At 35.1% G+C, this 23,145-nt stretch overlaps 2 protein-coding genes across 2 annotated transcripts in view; both read left to right on the top strand.

Annotated features, from left to right (window-relative positions):
* The first annotated feature begins 1,234 nt into the window (after positions 1 to 1,234).
* LOC121295043 (sodium- and chloride-dependent glycine transporter 2-like) lies at positions 1,235 to 20,205 on the top strand. Its single transcript, XM_041219334.1, has 16 exons — positions 1,235 to 1,398; positions 2,821 to 3,333; positions 4,376 to 4,532; positions 6,262 to 6,393; positions 6,712 to 6,885; positions 8,037 to 8,184; positions 9,424 to 9,556; positions 10,346 to 10,480; positions 11,086 to 11,189; positions 11,348 to 11,472; positions 12,041 to 12,153; positions 13,196 to 13,327; positions 13,704 to 13,803; positions 14,846 to 14,955; positions 15,424 to 15,591; positions 16,804 to 20,205. The coding sequence occupies exons 1-16, from the start codon at positions 1,396 to 1,398 to the stop codon at positions 16,957 to 16,959; spliced, it is 2,403 nt and encodes an 800-aa protein (XP_041075268.1). The 5' UTR covers positions 1,235 to 1,395; the 3' UTR covers positions 16,960 to 20,205.
* A 1,030-nt stretch (positions 20,206 to 21,235) lies between these two features.
* Positions 21,236 to 23,145, top strand: part of LOC121295042 (protein kinase C-binding protein NELL1-like) — a 130,679-nt gene continuing 128,769 nt past the window's right edge. Inside the window, exons 1-2 of the mRNA XM_041219333.1 lie at positions 21,236 to 21,373; positions 22,464 to 22,592. Coding sequence (XP_041075267.1) covers positions 21,325 to 21,373; positions 22,464 to 22,592 — 178 coding nt within the window. The 5' untranslated portion in view covers positions 21,236 to 21,324. The remainder of the gene's footprint in view (positions 21,374 to 22,463; positions 22,593 to 23,145) is intronic.

Raw genomic sequence — 23,145 nt, 5'->3', positions numbered from 1 at the left:
TTACAAAATAATTGATTTTTTTTCTTCATCATAATATTTTGCAGACGCCATTTACAGTAATATTCTTCACGCGGCTGTTTGGATATAAAACAAGAGCAGTTTTGTGCCGAATCTGTGTCTATCTGTACATGCCAGCGTTTCCTCAATATAATTAAAATGCAACGCCTTTGCTGGCATCAAGCATGCTTCGAGGTTTACGTTAGCATTTATTTTTAGACTTACTGTGTTACTGTCAAACGACAGTTTCCCCTCTCAAAAGGGTTACACTTGCTCAACAGTCTGTGACAAAGGGATGCGAGTTCTAACTCATTTCTTATTTTTGAAAAGCATAAAAAGCGTTTCTACACGATCTTCTGATTTCCAACAAGCCTAAAACAATTAATAACACTACGTCAATCTCTCTCTCACTCAAATAAACTGGGGTGGGTTTATCTTTTATAATCTGAAACTATCATGTGAAAATGGCATGCTGTTTTTTTATTTCACGACTTTATTCTTTTAAAGAACAGCCTAAAAATCTTTATGAAGTGCAAATGCATTTTTACATAACATACTATGTATCTCTGTCCTCCAAATATGTCTTTAGGATAATATAATTTTAATAACATGTACATAACAACATCTTAAGTTAGACGACGCTCGTAGTCCGTATGGATAGCTTTGGCTTCTTATTGGAAAATTCTGCATCACCTGCATTCCATAAATTCTCTTTCTCAATGAATGTACTGAAAAGTATGAAGTTAAATGTATATCCATTCGATGTTAAACTTTTTAAAGCATGAATTACTGATCTTAAACAAAAATGTGTTTGAACGCAGCCCGAATCCTAATGTTCAAAATGTCCAGTGTTTTGCATGGTTTAAATAAATTAGACATTCGTTAAAAAAAGTGTTCTTCGAAATTAATTGGTCTACACCAAGTTACAAAATACACTTATGCAGTGTAAAACAGCACCATTTCCTAAGAACATTTGTTTTTGCTAATTATAATGTCATTTTATTGAAATCGATGCTGCCTTTCTGTATGAACTTCAACAGCCACATTCCAACAGAACTTAATAACCAACAGTGGAATATTACCGCATACTTTTAATTCCTCGAGTGTATTATTCAGCTCCAAATGAGTCACTCCAAACACGCAAGCTCGACGAGGATGAGTGACAGCTATTGCCGGCGCTTGCGCTTGCTGTCCCTTTAAAAATCTGAATCCAAGGCTAATGATTTATCAAACTCTTATTATCAAGAAAATGTCAGGCGAAGGGCACCTTGCTATGCACTGACGCAAACCAAATCTTTCCCATGGAGGTATAGAAAGCTTTGCAGTTTCAAGAGCTAAATTCAGTCCATCTAAAGCCTTTACTGCTGTTTTCTTATCCTATCTGTTGCTGCTGCAAACATGGTGAGCATATTTTTACTCATGTTTTTAACTGCTGTGTTGATTACAAGAGAGCACAACGGCTTCTTATATAAATATATTGCATTTTACCAGGAACGTTAAGTCGTTGAGCTTTAATGCCATGCGTTACTATATGACGCGTGGTTGCTGGCCATGGTACTGAAATGAATGCAGATCTTCCTACATTTTGACTTGTGATATTTTTTTTAGCTGCACTATAGCCAAGATTATTTAAACAGTTTAATTTTATTTCTTAACTACTGTTTTATATTTAATATCTATTTATTTATTGATGTATTGCTCTGTTTTTTGCAACGTTTACTTATTTTGAAACAGCGATAACAGCTTAGAAAGTTGCTCAACTACTCTAAGTAGTTTTTTAAAGGTTTATATGGGTTTTTATGCATGCATGTATAACATTTGCATGTGCAGAAATCATTTCTAATGTATAAGTTACATATATTGTCAATTAGCATGTATATTCCCCAGTGTGGTGAACTAATTCTGATGCAAAATACATTTATTTTGAAGAAACTAAATTTGTTTAAAGTGATCCTATAGCATACATTAAAAAAAAAAAAAAAAAAGTTTTTGAGTTATACGATTTAAATTATAAAACTGTCTTATGGTGTCTTACTTGTAATTCAATTGTGAATAATACGCGACCAGAGGGATCAGATATTGTATTTATCCCACACATACATAGCCCAGCAACTTGTCTGTTGCCTATAAAATCAGTAAATGTGCTTTTCTGAATGACAGGGAGGAAATGGGGCGTAAAATTAAAGAGTCTTTTTCGAATGGTAAAAGGGAGACCCAAGCGACATGTAAATCGTGATCTGAAACCCGAAGAGCCCGAGGGGAAAAAAAAAAAGCTTGCATATTATACAGTATTTAAAATATCAGGACTAAGTTGGAACTTCTTTACCGAAAACATGCTGTCATTTAATTAATGTGTACAAGTTAGGTGCGCGAGCACCAGACGCTGCTCACCCACTTTTAAACGTGTTCTTCTCTGGATGTGAGGGTGTTTGTTTCTGTGAAGTGCATGTGAGGTGTATTAATTCTAAACGCCTTGTTAGATTCGCTCGTAAATATTAACACATCTTCTTAATGGTAGGGGAACGAAAAATGCACAGTTACAGATTATACCAAACCGTTTCCTCAAAGCACACCAAAAACTCACCCGATGGAATGACTATTGTTCATGTATCTATAAGCACCTATCTATATCTAGTCGTGTTTGGTAAACACCGTTCAAATTAGTTTTACGTTTTACTTCCCTTGGTTGTGAACACAGTACAGATTTGTACAATGTTCATGGACTACATAAGCATGAATTTAAAACAAGTTTGTATAACCGTTGAGTCTTTCAAATAACGGTGCTCGCCTTTTGTTGAGTAATATATATATTTTTTTCCACAGGACTATTCTGAGCAGAGAGACATGGCCAAGCAGCCTACGAAGAACCCTGCTCCCCTGAACCCTGGAGGACAGCCTGACAGTACTGCTGGAGCTATAATTAACAAGCCTGAACAGGACCAAAACCTACCTTCTGAAGTCCATCCACCAGCACAACAAGCCAAGGTTTCAAAATCTCCATCCATTGAACGGAAAACATTGTCGGCAGTTGAAGCCAAACCACACGCACCAGAGGGGATCACAATAGCTGGGGCGTTAAAGAACACCAGTCCCGCTCAAGTCAATTCTGTCACTCGCAAGGATTCTATAGAGTCCGTACCGCACAAGGACACATCTACAACTGTTTATAGCAAAATTGTGTCTCCCCACTGCACCGAAGCGGTACCCAATCAAAGTATTATGAAGAGCACAGTGGAGCAAAATAATGCCACAGGCAACTGGACAGTTATGAGCCAGACCACCGTGGTATTAGGCACAGATGGTAACACATCTGTTCTGCCTGGCACCGGCAACGGGGTAAGTAGTTCCAAATCATTGTTTTGCTCCAGGAAGGTTCAGATATTCAGGAGTACACACACTGATGTGGGGTTTTAACTAAGCCATGGTGCTTAGCTGACAAATTATTTTCAGATGTAAAATCTATTTCCTTCTTTGTTGGCTTTAATAAACCCAACAGCAGAAAAAAAAAAAAATCAATTAGTAGCGCCGCAGGGATTGTAACACAAAACCATAGTAACAAATCAGCTATAAACCGATTTATTAGTAAGCCTTTTAGTAAAATAACATAGAATTTAGGGGTATTGTGATGTTATGAAATGTTGTAGAAATTGCACACGAGTGCTTTCTATATTTCAATACCATAATTCTATAAGCTGCATTAGTGTGTGTGTGTGTGTGCCCGCGCCCACGTTATTTTTGTCCTGTGGTCACATATGGACCAGAATATTGTTCCTAGCCTATTCTAGCGATTAGATCCGTCATATTTGTAATGGTGCATCCATTGTCTTTTTAAAAGTCATGTTAGTTCTTGTTGATAGTGGCTAACTGAAATTGAATTCAAATCCCTTAGATTAAATCTAAGCTAGACGTCTACATTAGTCCTGTCATAGTACGATATAACTAGCTGCCAGTGGAGACAGTCTTTAGCTTTTATCATGAACTAGCGCCGAACAGCGGGTTCAAGGACCTAGCCCGAATCTTTATTTTATTTAAAATTGGACAAACCCTCTCTCTAGTAGGCCTACACAAATTCTTCTTAGGACATAAAGAGAGAAATGATCTGGAAAAAGCACCATTATAACATTTTTTTTTTACTATGCTTCACTATACTTTGCTGTCATTTTCCCACCTTTTAAAATAAACTTTTATATGATAAGAAACGATGTTGTTCCCAATAAAGCATTCTGTATCACGTATTTGGGTTAGTCGTGTCACAAAATGTGCAGTATGGGATTAATTATAATATGCATATGAAAAATAGATGTAATCAAGCACAGAAAAGAAATTGAATCATATCTTGGAGAGCTGAGAAATATTAAATATCAGGTATTTCCTTCAGGGTGATGATGCTGCTGATGATGACGAAGATGGGGATGAAAACAAAGTCAGAGGAAACTGGTCAAATAAACTGGATTTCATCCTCTCTATGGTTGGTTACGCTGTGGGTTTGGGAAACGTGTGGCGATTTCCCTACCTAGCTTTTCAAAATGGAGGAGGTAAGAACCTAAAAAAAACAAACAAAAAAAAAACAAAACAAAAAAAAAACATTTCAAGGTCTCAATTTATATTCAGATATGTAAACAGATAAAGTTGCTTTAAACTGGTAGATTCCGTTACTTCGGGGTTTGTAAACAATGCCGAATCCTAACACGACAGGTGTAACACCCCAATACTCACTCGGGGCTAACTTTCACTCCAGTACATTGTAGAATAGGCTAATTCTAACTCCCGTGAATTTTAGCCTAGGCTATTCTCATCCATCTGAACTTTAGAGGAGGTTAATTCTCATCGGGCTGAGATTTCTCCAGTCTAGGGTACAATTGTAACGAGCTGTACAGTTAACAGCACTTTTTGTGTGAGTACATTGTTAATAATTTAATTTGTGGCTGTAGGATGAAATGCACAAGAGACTGTGCAAAGGCAAGGGTAGCAATACTATCAACAATCATTTAGGGCTACTTCCTGTAACTAAGAACATTCTTGCTAATTTTGTACCATTACCAGTATGTGGGTTTTTTTTTTGTTTGTTTGTTTTATCCTCTCACAAATTGTACATTTGCCTTTGGGCGTGCATCAAAGTGGGTGAAAAAAACTAAAGGCGTGATTGGCATTTTTTCAAAACTGTTCAAAAGAGGCGACTATGAGTATATAGTCGTGGATGGCTATATCAATTATTTCACACATGAATCAACATTTGTAAATTGTGTTACCATAAAATTGAATGAATTAAAACTTTATATGTAAACATGTTCCTTTCATTCCCAACGTGAGAGGTTTGCGTTTTATTATTATTATTATTATTATTATTATTATTATTATTATTATTATTATTATTATTATATGAAACATATAAATGAAACTATTTTGCTACTAACAAGTCCAATACTAGATATCATACCAAATTGTAGTTAGTAGGACCTTTAATGTATCTTAATGTTATGTTAAAATTAAAACCAATCAGTGAAATAGCAAACGTACTAAAGCACATTTCTAATGTTGGAAATGCATGCTGCACTTTACGATGTTATAATCACATTTGAGAATAAATACAAACAGAAGTTCAGGGATGTTAAAATACAATAACATCGACAATTATAGTTACTTTGCCAAACATGTAGTCTACCGACAGAACAAGCATTACACCGTAAAACCACATGTTAAGTCATTCATTTTAAACTAATCTTACTGTTTATTTTAATTGCTTAAGAACACACTTTTACATTCACAAAGAAACGCGAATGATTCCAAGATAAACATTCCCGTGCAAGGTATAAATACTACAATGTTATTCAACATATGTAGGATAATTGTTAACCATTTGGCTGGAGTCTATCCTTTGATTTAGAATTTACAAAATATTCCTTTCAGGAATTAAATACAATTTTATATTGTATGTAAGAATTATAACATTACATTCTAATGATTATAGCAATATATATATATTATATATATATATATATATATATATATATATATATATATATATATATATATATATATATTTGATGCATTACATAATTTAAAACGAAGCTTCTTTAAACGCTTGATAGAATCAATTTTATTTTTTCTTCTGCGCCCACAACGTGTTCGAACAGAAACACATATTGCCAGATTATTTTTTAATGGAGTTGTTGTCTCGTGCATTAAATCGTTAATCTTGTGATGTCGATGTATTCTTAACTCGTTTGAATGTGTAATTCTTAATTTCTATACCGGTTTCCACAGGTGCGTTTTTAATCCCCTACCTGATAATGCTGGCTCTCGCTGGTGTCCCTATATTTTTACTGGAGGTATCACTGGGACAGTTTGCCAGTCAGGGACCTGTTTCTGTATGGAAAGCTATTCCTGCGCTCCAAGGTAAATTCTTTATATTATAATACAGGTTTGTTTTCTTTTTAAACTACTATAAACACACACAATATAGCTTTTAGCTAAACATGTTCTAAACAACACAATCCCTTAGTGGTTTAATGTTATATCTAAGATCCTAATACGTTTAGCTGTACCTGAAAGTTGAAGTTTTATGGTCTATATCCTGTACACTATGTAAACGGTGGAAAGACGTTAAAAATACATCCAGCATTTCATTTTTGTTGTATGACCCAATTTCTTTTTTATATAGGTATTTCATTTGTGTAAACCGGAATTCTCTACTGCTTTATTTTCTCCCTGTAGGCTGCGGGATTGCCATGTTGATTATCTCTGTTCTAATAGCCATATATTACAATATTATCATGTGCTGGACTATCTACTACTTGTTTTCCTCCATGTCCGGATATCTGCCGTGGGCAAATTGTAGAAACCCGTGGAACACACCAGATTGCAAAGACAAGGATATGCTTTTGTTAGGTAAGATCGTACTAAAGTGTGCAGTTTCAACGCTTCAAACATACAACCCTTAAACAAATTGTTCTGGTTTAAAAATACCAATTGAAGGAATGTAGTTCTCTATTGATTTGCGCAAATTACTCATGACAAATCATTCTACTCCTTATGTAAGACACTCATTTGAATAAACATTTCTTTCGAGCTGAATTTATTTCGTTTAAATTTCGAATTTATGTCATCTTAAAAGGAAATTGACACTGCGATGCACGTTGCCCAGACGATCCACCTGATTACCCCATGTAAAATAATCGTTTCAGTTTCATTTTATTGTAACAACGTCTAGTTTTAGAGCCAACTGGTTTGATTGAACTATGTATTAAATACGCAACAGTAACATAGAGTCAAATCTGTTTAGTATTCATATACTTAACACCGCAATGCTTATGTTGGTAACCGCTATGATTTCTCGTCTAAAGCAGCCAATATCCTTTATCTATAATGGATTCCATAACATCTATGAACACATGCAGGCTTGACTTTGTTTAATAAGCAGGCATGAAGACAATTCTTCTTATACACAACCTTTTTTAAAATTTCAGATTTCCACGACTTTTAGTTTGACATGGTCTCTCCATAAATGCTGACGGTTTTTCTAACCCCCAAATACTATTATTGCGTAATGCAAGATGCGCTCCAGTGGCATCAATGTGCGAATAAATGCATTCGTTTAGTTTCTCCTACGCAGCTGGTTCAGATAGCGCACCACAGTTGCTTCACGGTAATTTAAATACACATTTCTTTACATATGTTTAGGAGCCATGAATTTATTTCATTGCAGAAAAAAAGTGGTTTCATATTATACAGAGCACCTTTTAGCTTTTTTTGGAGAGATATTTAATATTCATATGAGGGTTAATGCAGAGGTAATACAAATTCATTGAAAGTGCATTTATGAACATACATGGATAGAAATAAGACTCCTTTGCATAGCAGTTTCACATATGCCACTTTTTATAATGAGCTTGATTAGCCACAGTGTATAGGCAACAAGCTCAGGGGTGTCTTATTAGAACCATAGTAAAACCAGGAATAGATCAAACTGCTATGCTATATGAGTCTTATTTCCATCTGAAAATTCATAAGTAATTATGATGTGCTTTTTGTTTTTACAGATTCCTGTATATTGCGTGATAAAAACATCACATCTATTAAAAACACTACCGTTTGTATGTCTGCCAGTGTCACCAGTAACCTGACCAGGCTCACTAACATCACATTGGAAAACAAAACTTTTGTCAGCCCTAGTGAGGAGTATTTCAAGTAAGAGGATACCTTTAAAGTAACGTGGGATCTCTTTTTATTGTTTCCAGTGTTCCATACAAGCCAGCAACTCATCACTTTTATTCACCCTGACTGCTCCTCAAAAACATTTATACATGTTCTTGTCATTCAGTGTGTCTGTATGTGCACTGGGTTTTATCAAAGATCTAAACCAGGTGTGTCGAATCATAGTCTTGGAGGGCCATTCCACTCCAGGTTTAACAGGTAAAATTAGAATCAGGGTCTGGATGGAAATTTAATTGTTTCAATTAAACAATGTAGAACAGGGCTGGAAAGAAGACCAGGACTGGAAGAGCCTACTTGGTTCATCCCCTAATCTAAACCATGGCAGAAAGCTGATCTCAAACTTGTAAACCGGCTCTTTTGCGAACATCTTTCCACAGTATTTTTTATTTTATTTGGCAATGTTAATAAGAAGGTCAATAACTGTCCGCTGGAAGAAATCACACATGGCATTTGAGTTATGATGGTGATGTTTAATTGACTGCTGTTTCACCAGCCATGGGCAGCTCCATTCCGCACCAGGCTTGACAGGTAGAACAATGTCACAGATCACTGCTTTGGGGTCAGCCTGGCAGTTTAATTGGTTCAATTAAACAATCACGATCATAGGACTTTGAGGACAAAAACACACAAGAGTCTCATGCATGCTCTTAGGACCCTATTCTCACTTGGCTTACACGTTATTTATACACTGGAAGAAGGGCTTCTTCCACGCCTGTAAGCCCCTTTTCCAGCACATAAATAGTGCATAAACCAAGTGAGAATTAGATATGTTTAACAATTTGATTTTTTTAATGGTTTAAACAATGGTGATATTTGCATCTGCCACAATCTAGATCAATTTAATCCATTGATCTGTAAGTGTTGCCCATCCCCGATTTAGATCATTAAAATACAGACCGTCTTTATATTTCCATCATAAACTCTTTCAGCTACACAGTTACACTGCAGAATGTTTAAATATAGATACAAATCCAAATGTCTTTTTGGTCAGATCTAGTTCATATACACACACACACAAAGAAGAGATACATAAGAGCAATAAGAAATTATATATTCTATTTATTTAATGGGCCTGTTAAAATGATTCTTCTTCTTTTTTAAATCTATGTATGTACACAACATGCTTCAAAATGTAAAACTAAGAATTCTATTTAAAATGAATGTATATTTACAGGTGTCCTGTATTCACAATAATTCCCTTTTATTTGGCAGGTACAATGTATTGCACATCTCTAAAGGCATTGAATACCCAGGGGACATCAGGTGGCCACTAGCCCTGTGCTTGTTTTTGGCCTGGCTCATTGTCTATGTATCATTGGCTAAAGGAATAAAGTCATCAGGAAAAGTAAGTTTTTTTAGTTTTTTTTTTTTCTGACTGATAGCACGGCACAAGTTAATACCTTCAGTAAGCTTGTATCAACCAATTTCATAAGATTACAGAATGGTCTCTTAGTAAAGTAAAATATTCTGGATATTTATGAGATTAGCACTCTGTACCAAAGAAAGCCTTTGCAGTGTTTCTATGTGTGTAATTGTATGGTTGGCATTTTATAAACTACAGTGCTGAATAACTGTACGGAGCATTGCCATGGTGTTTTTTTTTTGTTTTTTTTTTCTTGATGTTATGTTTGTTCATAAAAATATTCCAGATGTTCATAATAATGCAGTCATTCTTTTTATATAGGTGTTATAATAACATATTATTATATGATTATTGATTTCTGATAAATTAATGAGTTTCATATGAACTTTTAATAATCTTTGATAATCCAAAATGTTCTTCAAAAAAATCTAAAACGTTGGAAACAGTTCCCCTCACCAACAGGAATTGGCCTCTGTTGTGCTGTGCTTAATGTGGCCACTAGAGGGTGGAGTTTGTTGCCTTCCTCTCTACATGATCCAACGAGGCCCACTAGTGGAGAATAGAACAAGCTACACTGCAGCTCCAACTTAAAAAAAAAAAAAAAAAAAATCTTTACAACTTGCAATAGCTTGCATTATATATATATATAGTGTTCTATTTTTCTATTTATACCTTCAGGCATCATGGTATTAAGTTTATTTATCTATTTCTTTTCATTTATTCTTCTGTATTGTTCATAATCTTCTTGAACCTGGATTCTCTTCATTGCAGGTAGTATATTTTACAGCTACATTCCCCTATGTGGTGTTGGTCATTCTGTTGATCAGAGGAGTCACATTGCCAGGGGCTGGAGCTGGAATCCTATACTTTATAACACCAAAGTGGGAAAAGCTCAACGATGCTAAGGTAGGGTTTATTATTAATATTAGTTCTGCTGCTGTCTAAAATTACATAAGAGTGCTTAATATTTCAATAAGAGCAGTATACACACAGCTAATAGTCTGATCTTAAAAATCTAGGCAAAAAATATGTGTGTTCATGCAGGAAGGGTTTAATTATGTGGGTTTGTATTATGCAGGACAAAATAAAATGCATTCCATAGGCATAATACATTATTTAAAAACTATTAAAATCTAGTGATTATTGTAGCCTTGTTTTAGTGTTATTTGTTATTTCATTAAGTAAATGGGTGTGATTTCCTCAAGCTTTTATATAGAACAGCAGTGTAAATAATGCAAGCAGTTTACTTACTGATACAAACTTGCATTTCAACACTGGAACATTGGCTTGATTCTGACCAGGGATGTGAGAAACTCAGTGATTATATCAGTCTGTCTGTCTCTCTCTCTCTCTCTCTCTCTCTCTCTCTCTCTCTCTCTCTGTATATGTATATATATATATATATATATATATATATATATATATATATATATATATATATATATATATATATATATATAATTTTCCACAGTGCTCTTTACAGACTTCCTAAACTTGTGTTTCATTAATAGGTGTGGAAGGATGCTGCTACTCAAATTTTCTTCTCCCTGTCTGCAGCCTGGGGTGGACTAATTACTCTCTCATCGTACAACAAATTCCACAATAACATTTACAGGTAAACATGAACACTCAATTACAGATATCTTATTACACACAGCTGTCCCTGTCTTTTATCTTATTACACACAGTTTCCAACACCGCACAAGCAGGGAAACTTTGCACCTTTATGAGGCTTCTTTTGTTAGACTCACAGAGCAATCTTCTCTTCTTCAGGGATACGCTCATAGTGTCGTGTACTAATAGCGCTACCAGCATCTTCGCAGGATTTGTCATCTTCTCAGTCATCGGGTTCATGGCGCATGAACTTCAAGTACCTATTGAAAAAGTTGCTGATGAAGGTAATGTGATAGAGCTGCACGCAGGAAGGGATTTTACAGTGGTCAGGGTTACTAGGCTCTCAGGGTTTTTTCTTTTTTTTTAATGTAAGTCAGGCAGCAAAATAAAGAGGGCGCACTAAATATATCTACAGAGTTTTAAAATTAGGACACTGCATTAACTCATAATGGGACCTTGCAGGCAGATAAGCATTCAAGTCTGCCAAACCTCATGTATAAAACATTCACAAAGCTATTCATTTTCACAAAGCAGCTTGCAATAGTACAATAGCCATTATTAGAGAAAATCTGCTTGATAATGACAGTAGTTATTTGTCCTTATATGATAAGAACATGCTTTAGTCTTTATGCCATGACATAAGTTAGTCAGTGCGCTGGTTCTGTTTATCAGACTAATTATAACTCATATTTATTATACTGAATCAGTGCATTAATATCACATATTATACGAGTTAACTCTGTTTAAGCGCATGCACTGTAGTGAACACTTGCAGTTAATCTGTAATTGTTATCAGGCTATGGGCATTTATTAAAGCAAGTAACTATAATGCTCCTTTGTTTACTTTTTCAGGGCCTGGCATTGCCTTTGTAGTTTACCCAGAAGCATTAACCAGGCTTCCTCTCTCTCCATTCTGGGCTCTGATATTTTTTTTAATGCTGTTGACTCTTGGGTTAGACACAATGGTAACTATTTTATTACTATCTTGTTATCTACAAGGAAACACATTTCTATGCCTCTTTGTATGCATCTTATGTAAACGCTAGATATAAATAGAGCTGTCCTTTAACTCCATAGTCATTCTGCTGGTGTTTTCCTTAGGGGTGGCTTACTCACCCCCCCTTATTGAGATCTTTAAAAACAATTCAAATATGTTGTTAGTGGTATAAATACAGTTACGATCATTAACAGTGTCTCTTAGCAAGGCAGAAACTGTCTCAGGGAGATGTGTTATGCTGCACATTTCAATTTAGCTTAGAGGCGATATATCCAGGAATTCTCCACTTCTCCACTGATGATTGATGATTATCAATGGCAAACAACTTCATGTAAATTCAATGCCACTGATGGTCTGTGCAGTAGAACATATTTGACAGAAACGTGTTTTTTTTATTATTTTTTTTTTAAATACTAATCAATAATCCTCTGTCTGGTGGGTTGTTGTGGTAATACAGGAGAAGTTTAGAGTGTGGCAGGTGGAGGGCATCCCTTGGGTCCTTCCAAGGTAGATGACACTGTTCCAATTGAATATTCTCTGTGCCTCCCAATGCCTCCCAAGCTGCTAATGCTTTTAATTAACAGAATGTGCGGATTGATGCTTCACACATTATTAAATTGGGTGATTTTGTAGTAAAGCACCCCGCTGTCATTTAAATGCGCGTCACTTACTGTGGCGTTAACTTGACATTGAATGACTGGTCATGAGAACATTTTCTCTTTCACTGGATGACAAGGGCAACTTGTATGTTTATGCAAAGACTTTATGCACAACCTGAACTGTCAATTGCTAAAAATGTATAGGCGTGTATTTGAGTGATATTTACATGCTGTATCAGGTTTGTGTTAAACAACCGGCGTGTACAATATCTGCATTAGCAATGCAATACTCCTTCGGCAGAAAACAAATGAATCATATCTGTCGAAGAATTGTGTTGAGTAGGGGGTGCAGTTGAAATCCTCTGTGTTCTGTTTATTCATTGTACTTTCTTTCTGTTCTTTTTCCGGCAGTTTGCTACCATTGAGACAATAGTAACATCTATTTCTGATGAGTTTCCCAAGTACCTGCGTAAACACAAACCCATTTTCACGCTGGTCTGCTGCGTGTCATTTTTCGTTCTGGGATTCCCCATGATAACGGAGGTAGGCATTGTATGCTCCAGAAGCGCTGCATTTTTCAATAGAATGCCCCCCTGAAGCGGCTTGTTTAGTTAGATAAACCAACATTTGCTTTTCTGTCTGGGCAGCGTAGATGTTTTCCATTGCAATTAATTTCCCAATAAGAAAAAGCCATCACATTCTGAATTATATACAAAGACAGAGTGTGCCAGTAGCAAGCATGTTTAATAATGAACACCTGTGAGGGATTTGAACATATTTGAATTGCAGTATTGTAAGTATAATAAATAAATAAATATGCATTTAGTACATAGAGGAAGCATGTGTTAAATTTGCATAGAGCAGGATGTATGTTATACTTACATGTATGTTTTTTTTTTTTCTATTTGTTCACTTACAGAATGGAATGTATATGTTGCAGCTTGTGGATACATACGCTGCCTCATACTCCCTGGTCATCATTGCAATTTTTGAACTAGTTGGAATTTCATATATATATGGTAAGGAATATTAGGAATTATTGGAATAACTTACAGTGTGGTTTAAACATGGGTATTACTTTCTCAATTCCCATAGGTCCACCTTGTGTTTTCTTATAAATCATGTGTTACCCGCTGCTTAATTCATGATCCAAACCATATGGCATTTTCCATATAGGCCTACCCATTTATCATCTGGTTATTTAAATTAGGATTATGTAGTTTGTTCTTTTTTTTTTTGCATTGTTATTTATTTACAGTGTTTGTTGTTATACTGCTCTTACACTGTTCATTGGGATTCAGAATGACTGATGTATGATATTGATTATTATGTTGTAATAGGTATCTATACCCACTAAGAACTAGCAACACTTTATTTTGCATACCATAAAAAAAAAAAAAAATTGCTGTGCAATAACTCATTTACACACATTTTACATGTTAATAAACCACCAATACATGTGTAATAGGAGTGCTTGTGTTAGGCTTCCTAATTATCTACGATGTTGCCTGTATGTATGTTTTGGAATGATACTGATATTTTGCATTCAAAAATACAGTAAAGTGTTACTGAAAAACACTGAACAAAATAAAATTAGGCATGCAATACAAATCTTAACCACTAGATGGCTGTAAAACTATTTTTCATGAAGTCTGCCTTCTCCATAAAATCCTTTGGACATTCCAAGTACCAGAATGTATATCATATAATGTGCTCATGAACTGTAAATTTAATATTAACTACATGCAATATATTTCTCATTATTCTATTAATCTAAAATAGGAGCAACATAGTATCATTAAATTACATGATGTTCTCTTTAAAAAAAGATTGTGGGATGAATGTTGTAAACAGGATATGTGTCAATGTTTGTTATTGTAAACCTGGTTTGATTAGCAGTTAGGAGATGGTTCAAGTCCATGCTGGGTTTCTTTCATCACACGTACTTCCATATAGTATTGATTGATTTTAACAACACCACGCTGTTTTAATACATAACTTATGCATTTACAAATATGGGGGACTGATGTTCTTGGCAATATCTTGTATGTGTTGTCACAGGGTTGCAGAGATTTTGTGAAGATATTGAAATGATGATTGGATTCCAGCCAAACAGATTCTGGAGAGTTTGCTGGGCTTTTGTCACGCCAAGTGCCAACTATCATCTCACAGTATGTGTACACACACACACACACACACACACACACACACACACACACACACACACACACACACACACACATATATATATATATATATATATATATATATATATATATATATATATATATATAATACATCATGCATCACTATGTTATAAAATTCTTAATAATCTGGTCATATTATGGAAAAATACATAATGTTTATATAACTTTACATTAAATAAATATAAAAATACATGTATCGGTAACTCTCTATGATGTATCCATTGTTGTGTAGTTATGCATTGGGGAAGTATCGTAATGGATAAGTACAGGTGCTGAATTACTGTCTAAACAATGCATGACATGTCATCCTTCAGGGTTATTGCAGCTGGCCACGTTATCAGCAAAGCAAGCGGTACAAATTGTGTCTGAACACCTGGTAACATGGTATCCTGGCATAGTTTAGTCTAAACATCTATTCATGTTTCCTTCTAGTTCATCCTGTTCTTGAGTTTGTACCAATGGAAGGTTATGACCTATGAGGACTATGTCTACCCCACTTGGTCAATGGTGCTTGGATGGTTGATGGTAGTGTGTTCTGTCATTTGGATTCCTATTATGTTTGTGATTAAAATGCATCTGGCCCCTGGTAGTTTCATTGAGGTAAGTATATTGAGAGTGTTTGTCGGTATAAGCTTTACATAGAAGAAAAAACTAATTAATCTTCTGGTTCTGCAATTCATTATATCAGTGTCTAAATCTCTCTTAATTAACTGAAGTAGAGGGCCCTGGGAATACATTCATTTAAATAGAGTGGCATAAAACCAATTGGACAATTTTAAGAATACATGCATTCATCTATTAATGCGGTCTGTGTGTGTGTGTGTGTGTTTGTGTAAATTCCACAGTCTACTAGCTTAAAATACCAAAACCCCAAGATCTGTCAATAAACAGGCTTGTAATTCACTGTGCAGAAATCCAATCAGATATACAGTACTTGACTCTGTAAGGAAATACTGAATACTGTGATATATTTCAAGTACTAGAGAGAGTTAATACTGTGATATATTTAAAGGACAACAGAGATTCAGCTGATATGCAGAAATCATTTAACTTGAGTAATGCATTAAGGAAGCCTGGAAGCCCAGTTTGATCAATACATGTGGGCTACAGAGAGAGAAAAACAGTTAATTATCTAAAACGCACATACAGTACTGTAGTCTGATTTTTATTGATATTAGTAATGCAAAGGGAGATTTTGAGATAGATGTGTGATACAGTGACCTCCTCATGCTTTGTATTCTCCACCCTCCTGTCTGTTTCACTGGGGGAAGGGTCACATTTCATTTTCTAAGTAAGTTAAAACCATGCAGGAAAAGGATGAAATGAATAAGCAGCAAAGACAATAGTCGTAAGTTGTAAAATACACAAGGTTATTTTAAGTTGTAAAAGCCTACCTGTCTAGTAAACAGCTGTTAGAGGCTGCATGTGACACATGTCAGATATAAGGGATCTTTAGAAATAAGTCACGGTCCCATTCTGTGAATGGAAAACCATAGCCAGAGATCCACTGGCATAGACAGTGTCTGAAAAACAGTGTACATCAAAATAACATTACTGTAAAATCTGCAATTACAGCAGTAATCCACCAGGTGGCACATGATCAATTCTAAAAGACATCGTTATGCAGTTGGCCACTAGGTGACCTGTGAGTTAAAATTGGATTAATAATACAGGTAAGACAATGTTAAAGTTCAAATGATGTTTGCCATTCTCTCTCTCTCTCTCTCTCTCTCTCTCTCTCTCTCTCTCTCTCTCTCTCTCTCTCTCTCTTTCTCTCTGTTAAAATGGATTTGTGTTTATATTGCTTTACAGAGGCTTAAGCTGGTCTGTTCCCCACAACCAGACTGGGGTCCGTTCTTGATGAAGCATCGCGGAGAACGCTACAAGAACATGACCGACCCCCTGGGAACCAACTCTCTGGGGCTCAAACTACCACCGAAGGATTTTGAATTAGGAACTCAGTTTTAGTGGCACTGTCTGTTCTCTGTCACCTTATTCATGTAGTTATTTATTTGGTAAAATCCACAGGATCGTAGCATCATCAGATCTAGATATTTGCTTATTTTGGGAAATTTGTTTTATTACGTGGTTTCTATAAGTAGTTGAAGCTTGTTACAGTCGCATATTTGGGGCAGTCAATTCAAATAATACGAATAAAATAAAAACTACATATATTGTCTAGAAAAGCTATGTGGGTAATACTGTTCCAGCGCTGCAATGCCAGGCTGAATGTCCTTCATGCCATTTTTCTGCTTAACTCTAATTTATTACAAAACTGGTACAGACAGTAAACATCTGTGCCCCCTATAAATTCAACGACTTCTATAAAAATGGTAACTATAAAAGGTTGCCATTTACCAGTAACTGTTTATAGGCTATAAATTTGTATAAAAAACTGTTGGATATGTGAAATAAATTGGTACTCGTGGCTACCATTGCTTTATCCTAAGGTAAATAACAAATATGTGATTGGTGCCTAATTCTATATTCTCGCAGTAGTTTATCTGTATGCTCAGTTTTACACAATATTGCTGGTTTTACTCTGACATTTTAATTAGAACTACCCTGCTGTTGTATAGTTCTGCATTGTATAAACTAGATATACCATTCTCTTTTGACTAAAGAGGAAATTAATTGTGCATCAGATCTATAAAAGCTTCAATACATATTCTCTCTTATAGAAATTTAATATAGATGAATGATTATTGATAGTTTGTACCATGTATGTTTATGATGATCTGTTTGCCTCCTTTTTAGAAGAAAACGCCATCAGAAAATATTGATCTATGTTTTACAATTTGCAGATATATCTGATGGCCATATACGCAGTGCAGTGTGTTTATTGATTAACAGTACATGTTGTGATCTAGTTAAAGGACTTGTGAGTCATTTCCCCTGACATAATAGTGGTTTGTCAAGTAGAATTAAAAGTAAGCTAATAAGAGAGAATCTGTATAGCTATAACTGGCAAATTGTCTAATTGTTACTTGTACAAATTTACACTTTTTACAAAGTGATTTGTGTCCATGTAGTGCGTACTAGTGTCGTCATGTCCCTCTTCGTATGTTATGATGTAGAGATGGTGAGAATAGAATAGTTTAGAAACATTTTTTTCTGAAACTATTATAGTTGGAAATCCTCTAGTTGACTTCCAGGGACCGTTTCTCCATTAACTTGTCTGTTTGTCTTCATGTTACAGGGTCTCAGGTAAACTTACGTTCATAAATTCAAGATGTAGTTCAAAGATCTCCATTGTAGATGACTAATGATATTTAGCTCCTCGTATTTTAAAGCCATGTGTTACTTTTAAAGGATTTCTGGAAAAAAAAAAAAAAAAAACTTTAAATAAAAAAAAAAAACTCAACAACAACAACAACAGGAAGATTCTCCATGCTGCTGTTGAATATTCTGCGGTAGCTTCCTGTTTCCTGTTACATTTAGGCCTGTCCAGTTGAAGCCACTTACAGACAGGCAGAACTGCGTCTCAAGTTCGTTTTCATTTGAAGCAGCTCATTACCATACTCATGACTCTTCAGAGCTGCCTTAGACAATTCTAACATAAGACTAAAGCACAGATTTGCACTTCTGTTGGTAATGGAAAAATACACTGTTTGATTTAAAGGCTTTTTGTTCATCAGACTTATTGTTTAGAAGCAACAAATCTTTAGCTGAAATAGCATTGGTGTTTAGCTAATAGAGCAAATAGAACAAAAGCCATTTTACAGTACTGTAACAGCGTGATATAATCATAGAGCAAACAACATGTGAGGGATATGAACCATTACATTTGAGCAGTCATTACACGCTGTGTATACAAAGCAGGGATTGAAAATCCTTTTTTTTTCTTCACAATTTTTTCCCCGTTTTGTAGTTGTTATGAACCATGGCTTTTATAACAGCATCTCATGTACAAGATACTGTCCCTCGTTATGTATATATACTTTAATTGTATGTAGGTTTGAAACTGTAAATTCGTCACCCTGCCATACTTTGGGCCATACTCGTAACCCATTACTCAGTAAATGCATTGTAGCTCTGTATTTGTGTACTTCTATGGCTCTTGCCATAACATGATTGTAGTCATTCAGTTGTCAACAAATTCAATACCTTTTCCTAAAAACGCTGCTATGAAGACAGCTTTAAATGAAGGGCGTTATAGATATGCTACTGTTTAGGGCAATAAAAAGCACTGTATATTTGTATTCAAACAGCATGTTTTGTGGAAGTCCATTAAATGTTAACAAAACACACAGGGCTACCTTTTGAACCACAGCAAAGGCGCGGCAATGTTTTGTAGTATTTCAAACTCTTTAATAGTTGAGAAGGTTAGTACCTGACACCCCACGTGCATCGAAGGTGTAGTTCTGCATCCATCAACAGTAAAATCCAATTTTACACTAGAGCAAAAGTGTATTAAATGTGCTTCCTGTTGTTGCACATTTTGCGTGATGTCTGTCCTTTCATAGTTTGTTTTGTAACTCATCTTCCACTTCAACAGGTACATTTAGCCTCACCCAGCTCACCCATCCCAACGTGGTACAGAGTTAATTCACCGTCACTTTCTCATTGACGTGAAGGAGAAGGTTATTTTTTAACTAGATCACTCTGATTACACAGTATATAGAGTATGAGTTCAATTATTATTATTATTATTATTATTATTTTTTTTGCCTACAAGTCAACTTTAGGCAGTAGATAACCAAAGAGGGAAGAGAGATTTATGAAGGGTAAATGTGAGAGACTGAGAAACTGCCAATCATGTTTCATTTGTGTTCATTATATTTGCAACATACTACAAAAATACATCTTCAGGTAGCCATTGGCCTTATAGATGTGTTCTAACTTTAGAAATATATTAAATGTATTTAAATAAAAAATAAAATAAACAGAGTAGCCTATAGTCTGCCATATATATTATATCTCTTATGTAGTGTATGTTGTGTCTTTTTGGCACTTTATTGTGGACCTATCACAGTATAGGTTTAATTCCTAATTACTTGCGTAATGTCATATATTTGTGTGTGTTCTCCCTGGGGTACTGCTACCTATGGATATAGATATGTACCCCAGTCAGGTCCTAAAACACTTATTTGCCATACATGTAAAATATAAAGATATAAATATTATGTTTTGAATATTGTGCCAGATGTATCATGGTATATTACATGTGAAATGCATTATTTATTTAAAAAAAAAAAAGTCATTATTCTTGAGGCCCTACCTCAGATTTTGTATTTATGTATACAAATGCAATTTATGTATATTTTGCCTATATACATAATATACATATATTTGCCTATATTACAATGTTACGGACTATAGTTTATCCTATACTGTATAACTTATAAAATCACTAAATAAATGTCAGTGTTTTAAACGTCATTTGTGTGTATCTGTTCCTTTGCCGTGAAAGCTCACGCCCCAGACCAGTGTACATCACAAACGGAACGGTTTTAGGAGGTTTGTACACTAGGGTGGGTAAAAAACGAAAAATAGCAACACAGATTAAGCACTTTTTTTGTTTTTTTTTGGTCACAGCACAATCTACTACACGAACTCAAACATTTTACACATGGCCATGTATGTATTACAGGTAAACATGCTAGCATATAGAGGGTAACTATAAAATACAGAGCATAATATTGTTGACTGACAAACCTTCACTCGTTATTTAAAAAGGGAACAGGTAACACCTAAACACTAATGCTATATTATTTAAATCAGCTTTTATAAATACCACCAAGTAAATATTTTAATACAAAATACTACTACTACTACTACTACTACTACTACTACTACTACTACTACTACTAATAATAATAATAATAATAATAATAATAATAATAATAATAATAATAATAACCTCTATTTTCCTTCACAGCCTTTCTTTAAAGTCCTCACTCCAATATTCCAGCACTATTATTTTCAACTAACTGCTAGTATCACTGTGTGTCTAAACCGGGGTCTGTCTATTACATTTGTAGGGGTAGGTTTTAAAATTGAAACAAATTTTTTAATAACAAAAATACGCTTTAGTAAGAAGAAAGCTAGTTGATGCACAAACGCGTGTGTCTCAGACGCTATAACCACAAGTACAATTGGAAATAAGCGTAAGCGTTGCATTGGCCAATTACTGCTTAATAACTCAAAGGTTGGAGTGTCCCTTTTCTGATGGGGGTGGGCTGTTCCACACAGCAGCGTACTGCACAAGTGGAGCTGCCACAATTTTCAAGGCAGCCTGAGAGCAAGTTTGGATTTCAGTGAAATCCACCGCGCTGGGTCTTTTTTTTTTCATTTGTGGAAACTGTACAGAGTTACAACCAGTAAATACAAATGGATGTGTTTCTGATGATTTTAGCAGTCCTGCTCGTTTCAAAACCAGGTAGGCATTAAAAAAACAAACAAAAAAAAAAAACAACAACCTTGACTTCTTTATACACCTGCATCAGCATCAGCGTAAAATAGTTTATTTGCGCATTTTTTTATGTTAGTTGTGTGTGTGTGTATATATGTATGTATATATATATATATATATATTGCTGCTACATGGAAAAACAATATTTTTGACTCTGTCAGACCATCGCGGTCGCCAAAAACATGCGCTTGTTTGTTATTGTGTGTCTTATTATAAGTGTGTGCAAAACTTTGCTTATGTTACCAAATAACAGATACCGTAAGTTTAAATAAATAATGCTACAAATATCACTGCTGCATCAGCCTTTAAAATTACATGAACACGAATAGAGAAGTCAAGATGCGCCTATACAAAATTAGAAAGCATCCGCACATCGTTAGAGTTTCCTATGCTACGGCACAAGAGCATCGTGTATAATACATATCTATATACATATAAAGCATTGCAAGATTTACAGAAGTCCTTCTGGGACTCAGTGCCGTTGTTGTATAGATTATCGGTGCAATATATACAGTCTTGACAGAATAATGCGTCTGAAATGAAATAGAGAATACATTTAAATTGTACACTGTATTTGTTCATAACGATGTAGTGTACGCAAACCTTATTGTGACTCTACACATATTAGCAATGCTTGATGCTGCAATTCACCTCCGAACTTTTTAAAATTAGTATTATTTGCATTTTTCTACAAGGTAATGAATGAATGCAATTACAGATAACATTTAACACAATATAAATCTGTCCGGCATTGTTTTCTGTGTGTGTGTGTGTGTGTGTGTTGGAGAATTCTTGTTTACTGGGTTGATGCTAAAGTGTACTGAAATATAGTGACCCATGTTAACATCATTTCCGAACGACTTTTTAGAAAAGGCACTGAGGTTGTTTTTTTGTTGTTGCATCTTCCCAGGGAAATGAAACCGATTACGACGACAAGCAGGTTGCACAATTACTGGACCTGTTATTCCAATGCAGTGAAACGTGGCATACGTTTATACTTCAGATTTATTTATTTATTCATTTTTAAATGCTAACAACAACTTTTATTATTCTATAGTTTTAGGGTTTGGAATGGATCCCGAGTTACAAATTGATATTATCAGCGAACTGGACTTGGTGAATGCAACCGTTGGAGTAACTCAAGTGGCGGGGCTGCATAACAATAGCAAAGCGTTTTTGTTTCAAGGTAATCGCCCTTACTTCTTTACATTTGCATTTGCACTGAGGCAGCTCGAAGCAGTTTTTGCTGTTGTTGTAACTGTTTCTTTTAAAATTAACCTAATTCCCTGATCTCCAGGGCAATGAACACTAGGTTTGAAATGTGTATTACAGCTGTCTGGATGGTAGAACATAAATAAAAAATGAAGTGGTTATTTATTTGTTTATTTATTTATAAGCGTACACCTCACTTTAAAACAGCACATTGTAACCACAGCATGTTTCATGTGTTCCAATGAGGAATCAGACACTGATTTGGGTAAAGCCAGGTTTGTACACTCAGGGAAAAGTGATTCTGCTTGGAAGGTTTGATTTATGACATTCATTTACCACGTAAAACAACTGTATACAATATAGCTAAGTGAGATATGATATCTGCGTCTCCAAATGAAATATGGCATGAAGAAGAAAACTAAGGAGAAGAAACAGTCTTATAAATGTGAGTTGGCAAGTTTGTAAATGGTGATTTATGTTTAACTGACTCTGATGTACTGTATGCACAATCGACTTGCCAAGGACAG

This window comes from Polyodon spathula, chromosome 19 (assembly GCF_017654505.1).
Source record: "Polyodon spathula isolate WHYD16114869_AA chromosome 19, ASM1765450v1, whole genome shotgun sequence".
Classification (NCBI taxonomy): Eukaryota; Metazoa; Chordata; class Actinopteri; order Acipenseriformes; family Polyodontidae; genus Polyodon; species Polyodon spathula.
The sequence above is the reverse complement of the archived record's forward strand: the minus strand, read 5'-3'. Positions and strand labels throughout refer to the sequence as shown.

Excerpts from the sequence above, each read along its gene's own strand:
- LOC121295043 (XM_041219334.1), top strand. Across the intron at positions 9,557-10,345 it reads GAATAAAGTCATCAGGAAAA|GTAGTATATTTTACAGCTAC; the intron begins GTAAGTTTTTTT and ends TCTTCATTGCAG. Across the intron at positions 13,804-14,845 it reads TGGAATTTCATATATATATG|GGTTGCAGAGATTTTGTGAA; the intron begins GTAAGGAATATT and ends GTGTTGTCACAG.